The 21,679-nt window shown below is 52.2% G+C and overlaps 1 protein-coding gene across 2 annotated transcripts; it reads left to right on the top strand.

The window, feature by feature from the left end:
* The first annotated feature begins 315 nt into the window (after nt 1-315).
* On the top strand, nt 316-21,471 carry NUMBL (NUMB like endocytic adaptor protein). Of its 2 annotated transcripts, none has more exons than XM_080908156.1 (10): nt 316-418; nt 3,555-3,639; nt 5,368-5,507; nt 7,117-7,191; nt 7,283-7,357; nt 9,234-9,374; nt 14,072-14,261; nt 15,956-16,258; nt 18,843-18,965; nt 20,292-21,471. In XM_080908156.1, exons 1-10 carry the CDS (start codon nt 395-397, stop codon nt 20,951-20,953), a joined length of 1,818 nt encoding a protein of 605 aa, XP_080764282.1. In that variant the 5' UTR covers nt 316-394; the 3' UTR covers nt 20,954-21,471. The 2 variants fall into 2 exon arrangements, with proteins under 2 accessions (XP_080764282.1, XP_080764281.1); XM_080908155.1 differs by having other exon boundaries at nt 15,953-16,258.
* The last annotated feature ends 208 nt before the right edge of the window (nt 21,472-21,679 follow it).

Genomic DNA, 21,679 nt, shown 5'->3' with positions numbered 1-21,679 from the left:
CCTGAACCAGTGAGGCACTCCTCTAGGGATGCGTGCAGGTTCCCGCAAGGCCAGGCCAAGGGGCGGGGTGGGCCAGCCTTTGCACGGGAGGAGGCCGGGTTGTGTTAGTGCGGGGGCGTGGCCCGAGGGAGGGCGGGGCTACTTTTGCATATACAGCAGGCGGCGGGCCAATGGGCGGGGTCGGGGCGGGGCGCCGAGGGAGGGATGCTCCCCCGCCCCCGGAACGGAATCCTCCCGGGAGCCGAGCTGGCTCGCGCGCTTGCATCCCGCACCAGCCGCCGGCCCCGGGCCGGGCCCGCGTCAGACCGAGCCGCCGCCACCACAGCAGCAGCAGCAGCACTCGGGAAGCCGGGCCCAACGGGGGCCGCGGGAGGCGGGGGCGCCCGGGCCCTGGATGTCCCGCAGCGCGGCGGCCAGCGTGAGAAGGGCGGGCTCGGGGGGCTCGGGCCGGGGGCGGCGCCGCTGCTGATGTGGCGGAGGGTGGGAGGCGGCAGCAGCGCCCGGATGGAGTGAAGATGCCAAGGCTGGAGAGGGTGGTCCTGGGTGGGGGTCCGGTAACAGGTTTCCGGCAATCCCAAACCTGCCAGACTGGGGTCTGGTCCAGCACAGGCCGTTTCTGCGAAGGCCCTGAAAATAGGAATCCTGGAATACAGATTCCCCCTAAATCAAGGACAGGGCTACATACATTCTAGGTACAACTCCCTGGGTATGGTTTGGCGTTCAGGGTCCGGGACACAGTCCCCTTTATCAAGCTAAGGCCTTAACTGAGCCGATTCCAGACAAAATCAGTACTCTTCCCTGCCAGAGGGTTTCTTTGAGCACAACACCCCCCTGGGCGATGTCTTGAAGATGAGGTCCCTGGATAGAGCTGCCAAGGCTAAGCCTCTGGGGGATGGGGGGGCGGTTTCCAAGTACTGTCTACTCCCAGGGGTCCTGGATCCAGCCTGTCCCCCCAAGCCCTTGGGCGGTGTCCCAGGCAAATCCCCTTCTCAGAACAAGGTCCCTGTGTCTGAAACTCCACCCCAGCGTGAATAAAATAAGGAGAATTTCAGGCATTCCCCTACCCCCACCTCCAACCCATGCTTAGTCAGGGGTCTCAAGACATCGGTCTCCTAGGCCACCCCTTTTGTCCCTAGGGCTGCTCAGTGTCTAAGAGGCCCCACCCGGAGACAATGCTCAGCCTTCCCTTGCCCCCCCAGACTCCAGGATTCAGCCTGGGCTGGGGGCGGCTCCCAAGAGACGGGTGGAAACCTGTCTGCAGCCTCTTTGGTGACCATCGGCTTTGTGTGTGATTGGTGTGTGTGTGTGGGTTGGGGATGTGGCTGAAGTGTGACCTGGTGTTTGTGTGTCTGTATCTGTGTGTGTGCTTGCATTACAGCTGACGAGGATGAGGTAGCCTGCGTTGTCTGTCTGGTGGTGGTGTGTGTGTGACCGTGGTTGTGATGGCAGCCGTTCGCTGTGCAGACTCCTGGACTTTTCAGACTGCTTAGACAGATACCTATGTCTTTTGTGAGACCCTGCGTGTATGCATGTACCTTGGAATGTGTCAACATCCATGTTGGGTTTGAGGTTGGACTTATATAGGCTGAGTGAAGATGTGGGTGGAGCTGGGACTGTGTGTAAGTAGAATTGTGACTGTGACCCCGGCCATGTGTGACACAATATTGTGCTTATGTCTGATTTTGTACTGCGTTCGGTGCAACTCTGGGTGTGCGGCTGCCATTGTATTTGAAGTCACATTGTGCCTATGGAACTGGGTCTGTGGGGTGGCAGTATGTACGGCGGTGGTTGGGTGTCCCTCGCCTTGTCTGTGTATGTGACTGGAGTTGCATAAGTGAGTGTCCACCTAATTGTGTGACACCAAGTGTGTGTGTGTGTGTGTGTGATTTGAGTTGTGATTTTGACTTCTTATCTGAAACTCTTGCCTATTACAAAAGGTTAATTGTGTGGGGCTCAAGCTACGGATGTTTGCCTGTGCAGGCTAGGAGTGTGTATGGGACGTGCTTCTATTTCCTCTGTGTGTGTGTGTGACCCACTTGTCTGTTACCCTGGGTGACCCCATGCTGGTGTCCTGGACCATGAAAGTGTGTGTGCGTATGTATGTGTCTATGTGATTTGGTGATGGCATGACTGTGCACATGGCCCAGTCTGGGACCATGCTTTCCTGTATAAATGCTCCGATGCTCTAAATGCTGCATCCAAGCCACTGCATTTATGTGTACGCCCAACTGTGTGCCCTTGTGGTGTGGGGAACTGAACCATGTGTTTTAAGTTTCTGTGTGTGAGATTTCGAGTGTCAGTGGGGCTGTGACTTTGTATATCTGTCCACGTGCCGTAGTGATTGATTATATGCGGCCACGTTCTTGTCTACATGACGTGAATCCTCATGGAGACTGTTTCTCTGTGTTAGGGTGACGCGGTAGTGCTGTGTGTGGGACACCGACGTGACAGATGGCCAGGCACCGTGGGCACTGATGCTGAGTGACCATATACACAACTGTTTCTGGAATGTATGTGGCTGTCGTGTGAGGGCAGCCGTCCTTCCTTCTCCCCCTCCCGTCTTTGGCTGTTTGTATGCTATGTCTGTAATGCTCGGGCTGTGGCCGTTAGCATCTAGACTACGTAACTGTGTATAAAGACTGGTGGGAACACAGAGTGGTTGTCACAGAGGACTAGGTAACGGATGGAACGACCAGATGTGTGTCACTAGCGTTCCATGACTCTGAATGTGTGGTATGAAGAAAGGTTTGTTGTCGCCACTGCTACAGCTTGAGGCTGAATGGTCCTTGTACAGCTATCCCGTGTGTGCTGGGATGGGAGGTGGGGTGCTTACTACGACCAGCGTGCCTCAGTCCAGGTAGGCATGAGATTGTGTCACCGTGGCCGAATGCTTATGGGTGACCAAATAGGTGACCCCTCTGGATGTGTTTCTACTAGGGTGGCTGTCTGAGGAGTCACAGCTGTCATGAAGCATAGCTGGACATGTATCACCCTTGTGTGTGTGTGTGTGTGTGCCTGGCCCAAGTCATTGTGCACAGCTAAGAAAATGAGTGGACGGTATCAGCTGTTGGCAGCAGGAGGTGTGGATGGTGGGCTGGGATGAGCTACAAGCATGTGGACAAATGACCCTGCTACAGCTGTACGTCAGTGAACATGAGGCCAAATGTTTAATGGCGGTTGTATCTTGGGACCTGAGGAACATAGCTGTTATGATGTCTGTGTGACAGAGTGTGCTGAACTGTGACCCATGGGCCAAGAAAAGCCCTTGGCTGTCAGGTGTGTATGGTTGTGTGTTTGTGTACAATCCTGGACATTACACTGGATGGCAAAGCCACTCGGTTCACATCATCACCTTGGGTGTTGAGGGCCCCGATTAGTGTCCCCCCAACACACCTACTATTTTCTGGGCCCTTAGAACCAGGTGGCTGGTCTCCCTAGTAACAGTTGCTATGACTACCAGGGTTCCTGCTAGGGAGCCTAAGATGGAGGGGGTTGCATAGGGGACCAAATTCCCCGCCCCAACAAACTTCTCATCGTCTCACTCCCTTGAGCAGGGCGGACCCAGGAGACCTGATCAGCATTTGTCCCCAGCCCCCTGTGGGGCCTCGGGGCCCCCTGAAACCTTCAGGACGGAGTCAGGTGAGTGGCCAGCTTGACAAAGGACGGGGGCTGCATTGTACATGGATGATGGTCATTACTAGTGTGACCGGAAGAGCTACCAAGCACTGCCACACAGGCTTCCATACTTGGTGACTGTCAGAGCCCCCTCGGTCACAGACACACATCCTAAACTCTCACCTACAGACACCAGCAGTCTCCCCGACAACAGTGATTACGTGCAGGTCAAACCCTTGCAGATACACACAGGCTGAGCCTTGTTCATCCATGAACGTGCAGCCTAACCTGCACACACAGATGCTCTCTTCACATGTCAAAATGCATTGTCAAGCACACTTCCAGATGCGTTAACTAGCTGCTTATTCACACTTACACAGGAGACACATGTTCAAGAAGACCCTCCTAGATTCACACAAGCAGACACCGGCATCAACTCTACACGCATTCTTAGACACACACTCCAGAGATATACGTACGTGGCCAGATATGATGGTTGCAGCCCTATAAACCCAGCACGTGGGAGGCTGAGGCATGAGGATGAGGAGTTCAAGTTCAGCCTTAGCTACATAGCAAGCCTGCATCCAACACGGACCACATGAGACCCATCTCCAAAGCTATGAGACGTTGGTGCTTGCCAGTAATCCCAACAGCCAGGAAGCAGAGGTAGGCACAACTCTTTTGAGTTTGTTATCAGCCTGGTCTATGTGGTGACTTCTAAGCCAGCCAGATTGCCACCCAGTATGTGTGGACTCACAGGGTCAGACAACAGTGCCTCCCTTTCCCAGGCTAGCTTCGAACTCTGTTACTAAGGAAGTCCTTGCTCTGATACTCTTGCCTCCACCTCTCCCGAGTGCTCAAACGGCAGGCATGTGCCACCATGCCTTGTTTATACAGGGCTGGTGATGGCACTCCGAGCTTACAGCATGTTAGACAAACACGCTATCACCTGATCTCTGATGTCAGTCCTGACAGCTGCACTTCAGCAGACAAACACCCTCACCCACCGCACCCGAGAACCCCCAAAGAGCTACAGCCTCACCAGCAGTGCTCAGCTCTCTCACAGACAGCCACTCGGTCAGAAGTCACACTGCTGACTGGTCTCAGTCCACCTACACACCCTCATGGACACTGCATTGCTCTGCAGACAATGCTCCCAGCCCAGAGAAGAACCTGGGATAGCCCTGCTTTTGGTTTGGAATCAGTGAGTTTATTAAATGTATATAGTGAGGCCACGCGGTGGTGGCACACGCCTTTGATCCCAGTACTTGGGAGGCAGAAGCAGGCAGATCTCAGAGGTCAGCCTGGTCTACAGAGTGAGTTCCAGGACAGCCAGGGCTACACAGGGAAACCCTGTATTGAAAAACCAGAAGCAAAACATCCAGCAGGCACAAACTGGAAAGCAAAAACCACCCACATCCAGGCTCATTAACAGCTGCCCTCTTGGACATAGGCACCATATTACAGTTACGTCATATACAACAGCCATAAATTTTACCCTCTCATAGAAACATGGCAAACCCTAGACATCTAAAACCCCCAATCCCATGACCAATGATGATTCCTGCCATCCTGACGCCATCTCCGTGCCCCTTGCCCACATGACTCTGGAACACTACATAACCAATACCCACCGGCTGGAGCTACTCACCCCAATACCCGTTCATCCAGCAAGTCCTTACTGCCATAACTCCCCACCCCCATACCTTCTGACCTCCATCTTTGATCCATACCCCTATCCTGTGTCACTAGACGGGGCGGGCACCATGAACAAGTTACGGCAGAGTCTGCGGCGGAGGAAGCCAGCCTATGTGCCTGAGGCGTCACGCCCACACCAGTGGCAGGCAGATGAGGATGCGGTGCGTAAGGGCACATGCAGCTTCCCAGTTAGGGTGAGTGCGCCGGGTGGGTGGGAAACTACATCACCTGTTGTGTGTTTACCTGTGTGCCTGTTGGTCCTGGGGCACCCAGCAGAAGAGTTGTGAGATCCGTGCTATGGGGCCGTGTGTCATGAGCCGTGTGTGCTGGAATCTCCAGACTGTCCATGTTGGTACTAAAACACACCTCCATCGTGACATGGTCAAACATGCCTTACTCGCTTTTGCATGTCAAACATGCCTTACTCTCTTTTGTACACTGTAGCTGCCTTCAGACACACCAGAAGAGGGCATCAGAGCCCATTACAGATGGCTGTGAGCCACCATGTGGGTGGTGGATTTTGAACTCAGGACCTCTGGAAGAGCAGTCAGTGCTCTTAACCGCTGAGCCATCCCTTCAGCCTTGTTCAGCACTCCTAACTCGTCTGTCTTATACCAGAAAAATATTTCTTTGGAGATAATCTTGAGGAGTAGAGAACTGTCACCCAATTTTCTAGGGGCTCGCAGATGACCTGCACTAGAAGGTCACGAAAAATTGGCAGTGTTCGTAAAGCTCCGTTCCTTTTATTGGCATTCTGGTTGACAACACATCTACTCTCTGAGGTGTGGGATTCAACCCTTCTCATCTAGGAGGCTAAGGCTAGGATCCTCAACTTGATTGTCTCTTCCCTGAAAGTGGACCCAAGAAGTGAGGGGTTTATGTGACAGGTACTGGTGGGTAATGCTAGTGAAAGTGTGCCAAGTGCCAGCTGATAGGAAGGCATCTGTTAAGTGGAAGGTCTTATCACTTTTGTACAGCAAGTCTGGGGCTTGGCTTCGCAGGACATACTTACCTAGAATTCCCCAGCGAAGGGCTGGGGGCGTGGCTCAGTGGTAGAGTCCCTGCCTAGAATCCCCCAGTGAGGGGCTGGGGGCGTGGCTCAGTGGTAGAGCCCTTGCCTAGAATCCTCCAATGAGGGGCTGGGGGCGTGGCTCAGTGGTAGAGCCCCTGTGTAGTGGAATCTCCCATTGGACCTGAGGATGTGACTTGGTGGTAGATGTGTAAGGCCCTGGGTTCCATCCCTAGTATGAGGAGGGGAGGGTATGAGGAAACATCCAGCAACTTAAAATTACAACTCTGAGCAACGGATGGAGCTCAGTCTCAGTGGAAATTCTGGAGTCATTGCACCTGCACACTGATTTGTGTGTGTGTGTGTGTGTGTGTGTGTATGTGTGTGTGTGTGTGTTTTCACGTGTGCACATTAGGGATTAGACCGATGGCCATGTGCATGCAAGGAAAGCAGTCACCACTGAGCTGCCCTTCCAGTACTGGCCTGTGCTCTTCTGAACTGATGTCACAGTGGGTGAGAACAGCCTTGTGGCCTATATCATGTCTGCTGGGACACAGAAACATACTGGCCCTCAGAAGGCCAAGAGTGGTGTTGAAGGCTCAGCAATACAGACAGGACACAGATCTCTGTAGAACATTTTTCTCAGCTGTGTGTCTGGGCTGGGAATGGGGTTCCCAGAGAGAATGAGTGAAGACCGGCTGTGACTGGCTGAGAACGGTGGCCCCCAAGCCTGGGGTTGCTCAGCGATGGCTAATTACTCTGCGTCTCCCGTTCCCTCCCTTCCTCCACCCAAGTACCTGGGCCACGTGGAAGTGGAGGAGTCCCGGGGGATGCACGTTTGTGAAGATGCCGTGAAGAAGCTGAAGGCGGTGAGTGAGGGGCTGGATCCAGAGAGTGGGCAAGCGCCGTCTGAAAGAGCCAATCCTGATCAGGCTCCTCTCTTCCCTGCCCCCATCCCAGATGGGCCGGAAGTCCGTGAAGTCTGTCCTGTGGGTGTCAGCTGATGGACTCCGAGTGGTGGATGACAAGACCAAGGTAGGAGGCCAGTATGTGGGGGTGGAGGAAGGCTTCCCACCTGCCACCCGCCATGGGATGTTTCTCCCGAGGGGGCCCTCTCATCTCTGCCATGTGTTCCTGCCTCGGTTTGGCTGGCTGCAGAGACCTAATTCAGGAATGAGGACTATGGTTATTTGCAAGCTGTTTCAGAGAGTGGGTGGGTTGAGTGCACGAACTGGAGCAGCTACCTCAGCGCCAATCCCAGTCACCCCCTCACCAACTGGGAAACCCTGGGCATGAGATTTAGCCCCTCTGGGCTCCCGTTGCCTCATCTTCTTTAAAAAAAAAAAAGAAAGAAAGAAAGAAAGAAAGAAAGAAAGAAAGAAAGAAAAGGACTGGTAACAGGCCCTATCATCAGAGCAAAAAGTCTACGTGTATGAATTGTTTAAAGTAGGCCTGCAAGAATTGTGCAGTGGTTAAAGCAGGCATGAGGAAGTGAGCTCAGAGTCTCAGAAATCCACATGAGTGCTAAGTGTCCCACCTAGCACTAGCTTGCTAGTCCTGCAGGATAGCAAGGCTAGCAACATCGGTGAGCTCTGGGTTTGATTGAGAGAGCCTGTCTCAATGATTAAGTTGGAAGAGGGCCTAAGGGTGATTACTAGTTCCAGCCTCGGCCCCTCCAGATGCATGTACACGCACATGTGCCCCGACACACAGTAGAAAAGGGGGAGACGAAGCAAACACCTCTGCTAGGAGCTGGCGTGTGTGGTAGTACGGGTGTTGAGGCAGGAGGATTCCAAGTCCAAAGCTAGTCCCCTTGTCTATACTTCCCAAGTGCTAGGATTGAGGGCCTCCCTCCTCCCCCATGCCTAGTTCATGCACTGCTGAGGATATGGCTGAGCGTTTCCTGTATACTAGGCAAGTGCCTTACCACTTGAACACATCTGTCACAGGCAGGCTTTTATTACTGTGAACAGACACCATGACCACACAGACCCTTACAGAGGACAGCATGTCACTGGGGCTGGCTCACAGTTCAAAGGTTCAGTCCATTATCATCATGGCGGCAAGCGTGGCCATGTCCAGGCAGACACGGTGCAGGAAGAGGAGCTGAGAGTTCTACATCTTCATCTGCAGGCGGCAGAAGGAGTCTCTGCGCCACACCGGTTGTAGCTTGAGCATAGGAGGCCTCAAATCCCGCCTCCACAGTGACACACTTCCTCCAACAAGGCCACACCCACTCCAACAAAGCCACACTTTCTCCGTCAAGGCCACACCTCCGAATAGTGCCACTCCCCCTAGGCCAAGCATTTAGACACAGGAGTTTATGGAGGCCCTACCTATTCAAACCACCTACCACAACATCCGCAGCCCTGTTTTGTGTTTAGACAAGATCCCTGAATTCCAGGGTCTGGGTCTTTTTTTAATGCAGGGGAGGGAGGCCAGCAGTAGCAGGGGCCTTGTATGTGCTAGGCAAACAGCTCTCTCTCTGATAGGCCCTGGGTATGTTTGTTCCCCTTTGCGTTTCCTGACTCTAGACAGTAACAGACCACACCTTCCAGGCGTTACCCATTACATGCTGTGGGTGTTCAGTTTCCTTTGCGCAGGCCATCCTTGCCTGAGTGCTGTTTCCTGCTTTCTGCCTGGTTAATTCTTCCTGCAGAAATCCCTGCTTGGCTGGGTTAAGTGCCACTTCTTGGCTCCTGAAAGCCCTTGAGTCTTTCTCCTTATAGCTTGGCTGTACCTCTCGGCTGTGTCCTCCATCTCAGATGTTTCCAAGGGACTGAATCATGACCCTAGAGCAGGCTGGCCTATGGCTATGTCCATGACAACCGGGTCCACATTTGACTCAGGATGAGATCGTGTTTTGCCTGCAGGCAGGAGAGATGGTTTTCACTGCCTCAACTCTTCCTAGGACCTGCTGGTAGACCAGACCATCGAGAAGGTCTCCTTCTGTGCTCCTGACCGCAACCTGGACAAGGCTTTTTCCTACATATGCCGTGACGGCACCACACGACGATGGATTTGCCACTGCTTCCTGGCCCTCAAGGACTCTGTGAGTTCCGCAAGCAGCTGGGGTTCTCACCCTCATCAGCACGCCTTGGGGTCAGGTCCTTGGTCTCTCTGTGCCTGGTCTTCTCATCTTGTCTTAGTTTGGGTTTCATTGCTGTGAACAGACACCGTGACCAAGACAACTCTCATAAAGGACAACATTTAATTGGAGATGGCTTACAGTTTGAGAGGTTCAGTCCATTATCATCATCATGGTGGGAAGCATGCAGCTGCAATGTAGGTAGCTGGAGGGGCTGGAGTTCTACATCTTGATCTGAAGGCAGCCAGGAGACTGTCTTCTGCAGGCAGCCAGGAGGGGCTTCCCATTTACACTGGGTAGAGCTTGAAAATGGGACCTCAAAGCCTACCCCCACAGTGATGAACTTTCTTTAGCAAGGCCACACCTCCTAATAGTGCCACTTCCCATGGGCCAAGCTAATGCAAACCACAATACATCTTGAGAAGGGAGTGCCTGCAAGTTATGGTAGTACCTTTAATGCCAGCATTCTGGAGGCTGAGACAGGTGGATCTCTATGAGTTTGAAGACACCCTGGGGTCTACACAGTGAGCTCCAAGCTATCCAAAACTACACAGTGAAACCCTGTCCTAAATGACCAAGCAACAGCTGGGTGGTAGCGGCACACACCTTTAATCCTAGCACTTGGGAGGCCCCAATTCAGGCGGGTCTCTGAGTTCCAGGCCAGCCTGGTATACAGAGTGAGTTCCGGGACAGCAAGGGCTACATAGAGAAACCTGTTTCAAAACACACACGGGGGGGGAGGTAGGGGGAAAGAGGGAGGGAGAGAGAGAGAGAGAGAGAGAGAGAGAGAGAGAGAGAGAGAGAGAGAGAGAGAGAGAGAGAGAACAACAACAAAAACCAAAGAAGGAAATTCTAATAGTTTCTAATGTGGAGAATTCTGGGATGTGAGTAGATCAGTACAGGCATATGAAACATCAAGAAAAAAAATATTGGTTATCATCACCCTCTTATCAGTATTAATAGTATGTGTGTGCACACGTGTGCATGCATGTGTATGCACTTGCAGGCCTGATTCTATGTTATGTGCACCATGTGCCTGAAGATACCTGTAGAGGCCATAAGAGGGCGCCAGATCCCTAGGCTGGAGTCACAGAGCAGACAGTGCTTTTAGCCACTGAGCCCTCTCTCTAACCCTTGCCCTCAAACTTCTGGTGTGATGCTAAAAGTTAGGATTACAGAAGGTATTCATCCCCAAGCTCAGCAGCACCACAAGTTCTTGCCTATGCATCAGCCCTCTCTGCGGGTGCTTTAAGAAATTGAGGAAGGCCTGGCTGCGAGTTCTGGTTCCAGGGTCTCTCATTCCATTGTGCCCCAAAGACATATGTTGGGAGATTGGATAGGTCCGTCTCCCCCCTACCTAGGCAGACATTAGCTTTTAGGACGTGGTCTTGATATCACCTAGCCTGGCCCTCATGGAACTGTGTGCCCAGGGAGCCACAGAGGTCTTGCAGGTTAAGGTGGTGGAACTGAGATGTTTTGGAAGAGCACATGGGGTGAGAAATTCACTGTGGCTATTTTTGGGAAATGTGCTTGCTGTCCGTGGTTGGTGGTACGGATTCAATGTCTAGCTACCTCCTGGCTATGTGGGATGATAACTGTAGTGATCACACACAGCCAAGGTTTCAATATAGTCCCACAGTCCCCTCCTCCCAATGTGGCCACATGAAGTACTTCCCCCCCCCCCCCCGCTTGCCACTTAATTTGGCTCTTCTGTTTTTAAATAAGATTTTAAGATTTATCCATTTATTTATTTTATGTATATAAGCACCCTGTAGCTGTCTTCCGACACACCAGAAGAGGGCATCAGATCTCATTACAGATGGCTGTGAGCCACCATGTGGTTGCTGGGAATTGAACTCAGGACCTCTGGAAGAGCAGCCAGTGCTCTTAACCAGTGAGCCACCTCTCTAGCCCCGCTTAATTTGGCTCTTTTAGTTGGCTTGATAACAGGCATCTGGACCTCATCTAGGGCACAGGTTGTGACCTTCAGTTTTGATAGCATTTCTCTGTTCTCTTCCTCATTGCCTTAATACAGTGTCTCTCACTGAGCCAGACGCTTGCTGATTGAGCAACTGTTCAGAACCCACCTGTCTCTGCCCCTCAGTGTTGGGATTATAGGAGCCATGCCTGGCTTTTTATGTGGGTACCAGGATTCAAACTCAGGTCCTCAGTGTCTGTCGAACATGCCCCACTTGCTTTTTCATTTTTTTTTTCTTTTTAAATTTTCTTTTTATTTTCTGTATATGACTATTTTTGCCTGCGTGCACATCTGTGACACATGTGCATGCAGTACCTGCACAGTCCAGAAGAGGGCACCAGATCCCCTGGAGCTGAAGTTACAGACAGTTGTGAGCTGTCTTATGGGTGCTATAGGAATAGAAACCAGGTCCTCTGGAAGAGCAGCCGCTCTTAACCACTGAGCCATCCCTCCAGCCCTGCCTTTGAGGTTTGTTTGTTTGTTTTTGATGGAATTTACCTGTTATTTGTACAAGTGTCAGTCACAGTGTGGTAACTGTCATGGTGCCAGTGTAGACAGGGTCAGTTTGACTCCTGTATGCTAAGTACAGCGTGAGTAGAGTTTATGTAGCTGATCTGTCTATGTTCACACCACTGTACTACTGCCTGCTTGGTGACAAGTTTAGAGCCCACACGTGAGATTTACCAGTGTGTCAGGAGGTACCTTTACTCTTTGTATAGTCTCACGCTTTCTTGCCCTCGGCCTTTAGGGAAGGTGTTTTCTCGGCTGGGGTCACCTGACCTTTCTGACCTTTAGCGGGAGGCGCTGCCTTCAAGCCTGCAGCCTTCTGTGCAGGAGCTTCCGGGGCTGCAGGCTTCAGGCCTGGTCCTGCTGCCTCCTTCAACGGCACTTTGGCTTTAGCAGAGTCACCGCCACCACCATGGTAGCTTCAGCAACAGCCGCTTCTTGTGGGCGAGGCTTTCAGGATAGCCACTCTTTGAAGTTTCTGCTCTTCAGTCTTGATCTGTTCCCCGTTGTCTTTGCCTTCATGACTCTGAAGCGGCCAGCGTCTGTCATCTTGGCTTCCTTTTCTCTGGCATCGATTTTCCCCGCCCATCCTGTGGCTGCCCGTTTTGTATTGGCATCTGCCATCTCTCAAGCTTCTTGTACGTCCGTCTGGCGGGCACTGTGTGGGGTCTTGAGGATGGGGCCGGTGAGCTGCATTACTTAGGAGAGTCATGGCCTGTGTCCTCACCCGAGGGCAGGGTCTGTCCACTAAAGCCCTGTTCTAATCAATAACATCTACAGTGGCCACTGGCTTTCCCGATTGGGACCCAAAGGAGACGGAGGCCACCTGGCCAAGCGCCACAAAAGACCAGAACACCGTGTTGTGAGGCTCAGCGAGAAGCCTGCTTTTGAGTTTTAAAGAGAGTCTCATATAGCCCGGGCTGGCCTCAAATGCCCTATGTAGCTGAAGATAGCCTCGAACAAATGCTGGGATTTCAGTCATAAAGCACCAGGTGCAGCAGATTTTAAAAATATTATTAAGGAAATTCTTAGAACTTCTTTAGCTTAACTTTTAAATTTTTTAAAAAGCCAAACATGGGGGCTGGAGAGATGGCTCAGCGGTTAAGAGCACTGGCTGCTCTTCCAAAGGTCCTGAGTTCAAATCCCAGCAACCACATGGTGGCTCACAACCATCTGTAATGGGATCTGATGCCCTCCTCTGGTGCGTCTGAAGACAGCTACAGTGTACTTACATATAATAAATAAATAAATCTTTTTTAAAAAAGCCAAATACATAAAATTTGCCCCTTCAATTTGTACAGTTAAGCCTGGCATGGTTCAAGAAACTTGGGACTATAAGACTACCCTGAGCTACTTACTGACTTCCAGACCACTCTGGGATACCTATTAAGATCCTGTCTTTAAGATAGATAGATTAGATAGATAGATAGATAGATAGATAGATAGATAGATAGATTTTTATCTGTGGAGACATTCTGGGTTTTGTTTTTGTTTGCCTGTTGGTTTGGATAGGGTCCCATTACATAGACTAGGCTGGCCTTAACCTCACAGAGATCCACCTGCCTCTGCCTCCCAAATACTGGGATTAAAGGCATGAGCCACGACAGACAGTTTATTTTCAAGGTTGGCACGGCTGTCCTAGATCCTTCAGAATTCCATGTGAATTTCCAAACCAGCCTTTCCATTTCTGCAAAGACACCACTGGGTTTTGATAGAGATTTTATTAATTGTATCTCATTCTTGGGAATGTTATCCTCTTACCCATATTAACTCTTCTGGTCTAGGAACACAGGATATCTTTCTGTAGGCAGTTTTTAGTTTCTTTTTAGCAATGTTTTGTATTTCCAGGATAGGTACGTTGTACCTCTGTGGTTATATTGTGTGTGTGTGTACAAATATGTAGAGGCTAGGGGTCAGCATGGGAGATCTCATCACTTTATATCTTTTTTTTTTTTTTTTTTTTTTTTTTTGGTTTGTTTGTAGAGACGGGGCCCACTGTGTAGCCCAGGCTGTCCTGGAACTAGCGTTGTAGACCAGGCTGGCCTCAAACTCACAGAGATCCATCCGCCTCTCGGATTCAGCTGGGGTCCCCTGGCTGTAGCCTGCAGGGGGCGGACATCTCTCTCCCCCCGCCCACGTCTGGCCAACATTTCTAACCAGGCCACCTCTCCTGCAGGGTGAGAGGCTGAGCCACGCCGTGGGTTGCGCGTTCGCTGCCTGCCTGGAGAGGAAGCAGCGACGGGAGAAAGAGTGCGGGGTCACCGCCGCCTTCGACGCCAGCCGCACCAGCTTTGCCCGCGAGGGCTCCTTCCGCCTGTCGGGGGGCGGGCGGCCTGCGGAGCGCGAGGCTGGGGACAAGAAGAAAGGTGGGTGCTGCGCGCCAGCAGGGGGCGCAGGTGTGCATCTAGGGATCCCTGCAGAGGAGCTGTAGTTAGGGCGCCAGCGGCCAAGATGGGTAACGTTTGCAGAGCAAATCTCAGTTTTAGGAATTCTCGGGACCGCATTCTGCAGGTAGATGGAGATGGGGGCGGGGCGCTCGCCATAGCACGTTATGTTAACTAAGTTAGGGAGTCAATGAACCAGTTGATGCGCTGGCTCAAGCCCTTAACCCCACACTCAGAGGCAGAGCCAGGCTGATCTAGAGCGAGTTCCAGGACAGCCAGGGCTACATAGTGAGACCCTGTCTAAAAAAAATACCAAAAACTCGGGTCTTGTAACCTCTATCTCTTGGACCGAGGTACCATTCTCAAGGCAAACACGTTGGCTCACGAGCGTCTCTAATTCCAGTCCCAGGGTATCCAGTACCCCTTCCTGGCCTTCCAGGACACTGCATACACGTGACACACAGGCAAAACACCCATACACATAAAATAAAATAACAGTAAGATTAAAAAAGAAGTAACTCTTTAAGAAGGCATGGCAAATGTTGTCAGATGCCATAGTTGTTGTGGCGCGCCTCTGAATTTACGAAGGGAACTGTAGGAAAAAGCAGTTCCGGTCTCTAGGGACTCTGCGCTGTAGAAAGCACTTCACTGAGCCAGAGGGGAGTTTACAGTGAGGTCCGCCTTGCTGACTCTCACCCTCATGGTGCTACCGGCCGACTCCCGGACCGAGCGCCATCTTTCACGATTAGCACACCTAGCTTGGCAGAAGAACCCGTCACGCACACAGAGCTTCACTGACCTTTCAGGGGAGCCTCTGGGAGGTAGCCCAGGGATACAGGAGCCCAGAGAGGGCAGGGGACTTCTTAAAGTCACACAGCACTGAGATGGGAAGGAGGTCGTTTCCTGTTTCCAGTCTGTCCCGAGATGCTGCCTTGGCGCCAGGTCACTCATGCGGAAAGGAGAGAGGCTAAGGGGGAATGAGAGCAGCCCAGGGAGATGGAGCCGGATAGAAAGCTAGACATGGAGAGCCAGGCTAGAGGACGGTTCCCCGGTGGCCTCCTGAGGAAGTGGTCCTGGCTTGGTGGGAATCATGAACTTTTCAGGGTCGTGAATATTCTGTTTTGAGGACAGGATGTGTGGGGTGACAAGCAGCACTGGGGCGGGACTAAGAGGGCTAGGTGGGGCCGTTCAGTGGTTGGGTAGAATCCCCCAGGGAGGGGTTGGGGGCGTGGCTCAGTGGTGGAGCCCCTGCCTAGAATGCCCGGTGGATGGGTTGTGGGCGTGGCTAGTGTAGAACACATGCCCAGAGGCGTGGCTCAGTGTTAAAGTACTTTCTTAGCCAGGTATGGGTGGTGCATTGTAATCCCAGCAGAGGCAGGCAGATCTCCGAGTTCTCGACTGTCCAGGTCTACAGATTGAGTTCCAGGACAGCCAGGCCTGCCCAGAGAAACCTTGTCCCAGTGGGTGTTAGGGAAGAAAGTAAAAGCAAAGAACCTTCTTGGAATCCACCAGTCTGGGTCTGGGCTGTAGCTCCCCATATGTCTATACTGCTCAACTAGTATAGACAACAGTACCCTGGGTTCCATCCACAGCACTCCAAACACAAGGCCTGTTGGGCCTAGTTTCAATGCCTTAGTTAAGGAAACTAGCAAATGTGTCCCTTATGTCTTTAGCAGAGGCAGCAGCTGCTCCTGCTGCGGCTCCTGGCCCTGCCCAGCCTGGGCACGTTTCTCCGACGCCGGCCACCACATCCCCTGGTGAGAAGGGAGAGGCGGGCACCCCAGTGGCTGCAGGCACCACTGCTGCTGCCATCCCCCGGCGCCACGCACCTCTGGAGCAGCTGGTTCGCCAGGGCTCCTTTCGTGGGTTTCCTGCCCTCAGCCAGAAGAACTCACCTTTCAAACGTCAGCTGAGCCTACGGTTGAATGAGCTGCCATCAACACTGCAGCGTCGTACGGACTTCCAGGTGAAGGGCACAGGTGAGCCCTGGGGTCAGCAGGAAGGAGCATCAAAGTATACACTGTGATTGATTAGTACTGTCTGCCCGGGGGCAAAAGGTTAAACATGTGGAACATCTGATCATTAACAATGTCGGTCATGCACAAAAAACATAAAAGAGCGCTAGCACGAATCATGATTGATGATAAGTCATGTCTGCTGTGGGTGAAGGATAGAAATGGAAATGTAGTATAGTCGAGATCAGCTAATAATGTCTGCTGTTATTAAGGGAAGCAGGCGAGGTGGCACACATTTTAATCTGCCTCAGGCAGGCAAGTCTACCATGGGCAAGGGAAAGATGGCTCAGCAGTTAAGAGCGCAGGGGTCCTGAGTTCCAGAGGTCCTGAGTTCAAGTCTCAGCAACCACAAGGTGGCTCACAACCATCTATAATCTGGTGCCCTCTTCTGGCGTGTTGATGTACATGCAGATAGAATGCTCATGTACATAAAATGGATAAATCTTTAAAGACACGAAGAGAGGCAACGTGGATGCCTTTTTTTTTTTTTTTTTTTTTTTTTTTTGGTTCAGGATGAAAGCACCATCATTTAGTAACCTTTCCAAACATTTGGTCAATAGATTTATAACATGTATCAAATGAATGTTAGAAGGATCGCTCTGGCTCAGAAAAAGAGAGGATTGGAATAGATTAACAATGTCTGGCTTGGTCAGGGAGAGTAGAGGGATAGCATACATCATAATATCCTGATTTGTGCTGTGAACAAAGAGATCCTAAGGAGTCCAGTAGTGGGCTACACCGTGGATTAGCACATTTGCCATGGGCTGGGCAGGAAAGAAAGCTACAGTACGTTCTGTGTTTGCCTAAAGGAACCTTCCAGATTTTGGACAATGGATTTAGAAGATCTGTCCAAGTAATGGGCACAGTAAGCAAAGGGCATCATGGAGGTGGGAGGGTGGGGAGCATTGTGTTTGATTATTGATGTCTGTCATGGGCCAGGGAACGGAAAGAGGTGTTCTGTGTTATAATCTAAAAGCAATATCTGAGTGAAGTATGTGGGTACATGCCAGCACCCCAAAGGCAGAAGGGTCATGAGTTCAAGGCCAGCCTGGGCTACCTAGCAAGATCATGTCTGTGGAAGAAATGTGTGCTGTGGGCCAGGGTGATGAAAGGCTTGGTACAATGCCACGCTGCTGCCATAGGGAAACAGACAAGAGGGCTGTGCAAAGGTCTTGAAGGCCGTGAGTCTGATCCTTGCTCCCAAAGCCACCTGTGGAACTCGGCTCTCGTGGCTGTGGAGATGGGTGTGGGAGGGTGACAGTGCATACTGACATCTCCCATGTCCGGCAGCTCTCCACGGCTGTCATACATACCTGCATATTTGCTGTCTGCACACAGCCTGACATCACGCACACACACACACACACACACACACACACACACACACACACATTCGGTTGCCAAGCATGTGCTTGAGATCGTTTCCCAAGCTCACACAGAAAATTCACATTCTGCCATACCCTCCACAGACACTGGAAGTCACAGACTCAGAGTTACGTGTGCGCAGAAATCACGTGCACTCTGACGTCACACATATACCAGAGTATGTACTCAGAAGTCCTGTGCCCAGATTTATACACTTAAACTGCCATACTCTCAGCTTCACACAAACCCAGAAAACCTGGAGCTGGAGAGGTTGCTCAGTGGTTAGAGCACTGACTGCTCTTCCAGAGGTCCTGAGTTCAATTCCCAGCAACCACATGGTGGCTCACAATCATCTGTAATGGGATCTGATGCCCTCTTCTGGTGTGTCTGACATACATAAAATAAATCTTAAAAAAAAAAAAAACCAGAAGACCCCTACATGCAGATTCACACAAACATATCCGCATTGCGTAAGTAGACCCTCAGGAGACACCACACATCTGAATCTGCACGCGTTCATGCAGTTAGTTATCCTAGACACTGTCACGAAGCTACAAATGCCACCGCTTGGGTCCCCACTTCACACGTACTTTGTGCCCTTGAAGACACCACCGAAGTCTGTTGCACACCACATACATGCTAGGCTGTGGCTTATTTGAATGGTGTCTCTGTTCCTCCAAGGCTCTCTGAGACCCCCTTGCCTGTTCTAGGTCTCTTGCTGGCATAATTTCATCTCCACCATGATGATGTATGTGTTAGGCTAGGAGGTGGCCAGGGGCTCGTTCCTTTACCACAAGTAGGATATATGATCCTGGCCTGTGAGCATCCGCGTGGCCAGCATCCATCCCTTCAGGTCCATGCCCTTGCTGTGCGTGTGGTAGAATACCCTATTTGGTTAATGCACACTGTTGATAATTTTCAGAGTCTCTTCAGCTTGGAGTCACTTAGATCTTGAGATCCTGGTTTGGGGTTCCCGTGACCATCACTTACCAGATGCCACATGGGCTCTCACTGTTTCACCTGCTCTCCCGTCACCCACATCCATGTGTACCATTATCTTAGTGACGCAGTTGCCTAGTGACCCACATCCGCCAGAAGAGAAGGAGTGTGGGTCACATGGGTAGTAGAGGCGGGGTCGCAGCCAAGGCTGTTTGCTCACCTCCACTGTTCTGTGACCTCACAGTGCCTGAGATGGAGCCTCCTGGCTCGGGTGACAGTGACAGCATCAATGCTCTGTGCACGCAGATCAGCTCGTCTTTCGCCAGTGCTGGAGCGCCAGCGCCAGGGCCACCATCTGCCACCACAGGTAAGCCCCTCCGCGGAGCCGCTCTCCGCTGGCTCTCTTGCAATCCCTTGCCTGTGAAAGGCCATCTTGGGAATCCCGGGAATCTGGAATGCCCCAGGGTTAGAACCTTGGACCTGCGGATTGTCTCAGAGGTGTGGGACCGATTTGGAACCGCTATATCGCCTTGGGACTTGGGGGTCGATGTGGAAGTAGAAATCCTGCTGAAGCTGCAGGACCACGCCAGACCCAAGGTCAACTTAGAAACCCTGTGACTCCATACTGCCATGTCGTTTTGGAGCCATGGGGTCACCACAGCCCTGCAAGATTGTTTAAGAGCGACGGGTCACCTGAGAGACATGTGTTTCTCCACTGGAGTTTCTCAAAGTCTTAAACTTTAAACATGTGGCCCCCCAGGGGGCTGGAGCCATGGCTCAGTGGTTAAGAGCACCATCGGTAATGGGATCTGGCGCCCTCTTCTGGTGTCAGAAGACAGCAGCAGTGTGCTCACATACAACAAATAGACAGATCTTTAAAGGAAAAAAGTGACCCCAGAACCTTACTTAGCAAAGTCCAAACCTGAGGCAGGAGGATCTTCCTGCATCGGTGCGGTCTGAGGAAGGCACGTGCTGTCATAGGGTCTCAGCCGCTGACAACAATACGAGGAACAGTAGAACGGAGGCAGGAGGGACGGCTCAGCGACTAAGTGTACTGCCTAGTCTTCCAGGGGATCTGGGTTCAAGTTCCCAGCATCCATAGGGTAGCTTATAACTGTCTTTAACTTCAGCCAACACCTTCACAGTGACACACATGCAGGCAAAAAAACGCCAATGCATATAAAATAACAGGGCTGAAGAGATGGCCCAGTGGTTAGAGCACTGACTGCTCTTCCAGAGGTCCTGAGTTCAAATCCCAGCAACTACATGGTGGCTCACAACCATCTGTAATGGGATCTGATGCCCTCTTCTGGCGTGTTTGAAGATAAAGTTTAATAAATACGTAGTTTTTTTTTTTTTTTTTTTTTTTTTTTAAGAAACATTAGAATTAAGGTTGTACTTAGAATTTCTACCATGAGACACAGCACTGGCCGGTGCAGGGCAGAAGACTGTGAGTGTTAAACATTGATCCAGTTACACCTTTTCATCAAGGGCTGTGGGGACTCAGACCTATACGATCTCCCCACCACAAGCCTGTTATGAGTTACGTTATCTGCCCAAGGTCAGGACAGTGGGTGAGGGCTTGGATTCAGAGACACTGGCCTCGCAGAAAGAACCTTGGCTCTGGTCCCACTCTTACTCCTAGCCTGGGACTCTTCATGATAACCTGTGCCCTTCATTACCCTCTTTCCAGGGACTTCTGCCTGGGGTGAGCCCTCCGTACCCGCGGCAGCTGCCTTCCAGCCTGGGCACAAACGGACACCTTCAGAGGCCGAACGGTGGTTGGAGGAAGTGTCCCAGGTGGCTAAGGCCCAGCAGCAGCAGCAACAGCAACAGCAGCAGCAGCAACAGCAGCAGCAACAAGCCACCTCCGTGCCACCAATGCCCACCATGGCCCCCACCCTTCAACCCTTTTCTGCCCCAGTGGGGCCCTTTGACACTGCAGCTGCCCAGGTGGCTGTGTTTCTGCCACCCACACACATGCAACCTCCGTTTGTGCCCGCCTACCCAGGCCTGGGGTACCCACCCATGCCCCGAGTGCCTGTGGTGGGTATCACACCTTCACAGATGGTGGCCAACGCCTTCTGCTCAGCCGCTCAGCTCCAGCCCCAACCTGCCACACTGCTTGGAAAAGCCGGGGCCTTCCCCCCACCTACTGCACCCAGTGCCCCTGGGGGCCAGGCCCGTCCACGCCCCAACGGGGCTCCCTGGCCCCCAGACCCAGCGCCTGCCCCTGCCCCTGAGTTGGACCCCTTTGAGGCACAGTGGGCAGCGTTAGAAGGCAAACCCGCCGTGGAAAAACCCTCCAACCCCTTCTCTGGTGACTTGCAGAAGACTTTTGAGATTGAACTGTAGCCCAAATTGCCCTGCCCCCACTCCATCAGACCCAGGTGTACCACACTCAGGAGGGGAGGCCCAGCCTCTTCCCTGGTGTTGCTCCCTGAGCTGCGCCCCTCAACGGTCCCTCTAAGCCCTTCTCTCCACTACCCCTCACAAACCACTACGGAACCAATATTGTGATGCCTAGGTTTTGTCAAGATGGAATTCAGGGATGGACCCAGCCTGGCTAAGGGAACCATTTCACTGCCGGACTTAGGCTGGTGAAACCCCTTCCCAAGCCCCAGTCACGGAATGCCCTCTGTTCAAGCTACTTCCCCCAGTTTCTGTTGTGCCCTTCCACCTTCCAGTATTGGGCAAGATGGAGGAGGGATGTCCACGTAGGGGCACTCCTGGGCCCACCTCAAGCCTGGACCGTCCCCCCACACAGCACAAGCTAAGGGCTTCCTCTCTGCCCACGCTGTGTTCACTGCCAATGCTGTGCTTGTCCTGCCCCCCTCCCCCATTGGGGGCCGTGTCTTCCGGAGGGCCAAGGTCTCACGGGGTGGGGCCTGATTGGGGGCCCAGGAGAGGGGGAGGGGGGAGGGATGAAGACGCTCTGTTACCTCATGTCGGTGCCCGCTGGGGAGGGGGTCCCAGGAGAAGAGGAAGGGGGTGCCTGGCGGGTACTTTTCTATCTTTTATTTCCAGATTTTTTTTGTATCTAAACTTGCAGATTTGTATTATACAAGGACAGCCAATAAA

This window comes from Micromys minutus, assembly GCF_963924665.1.
Source record: "Micromys minutus genome assembly, chromosome: 32".
In the NCBI taxonomy this organism is placed as follows: Eukaryota; Metazoa; Chordata; class Mammalia; order Rodentia; family Muridae; genus Micromys; species Micromys minutus.
This window is presented reverse-complemented; position numbering and strand designations above follow the sequence as displayed.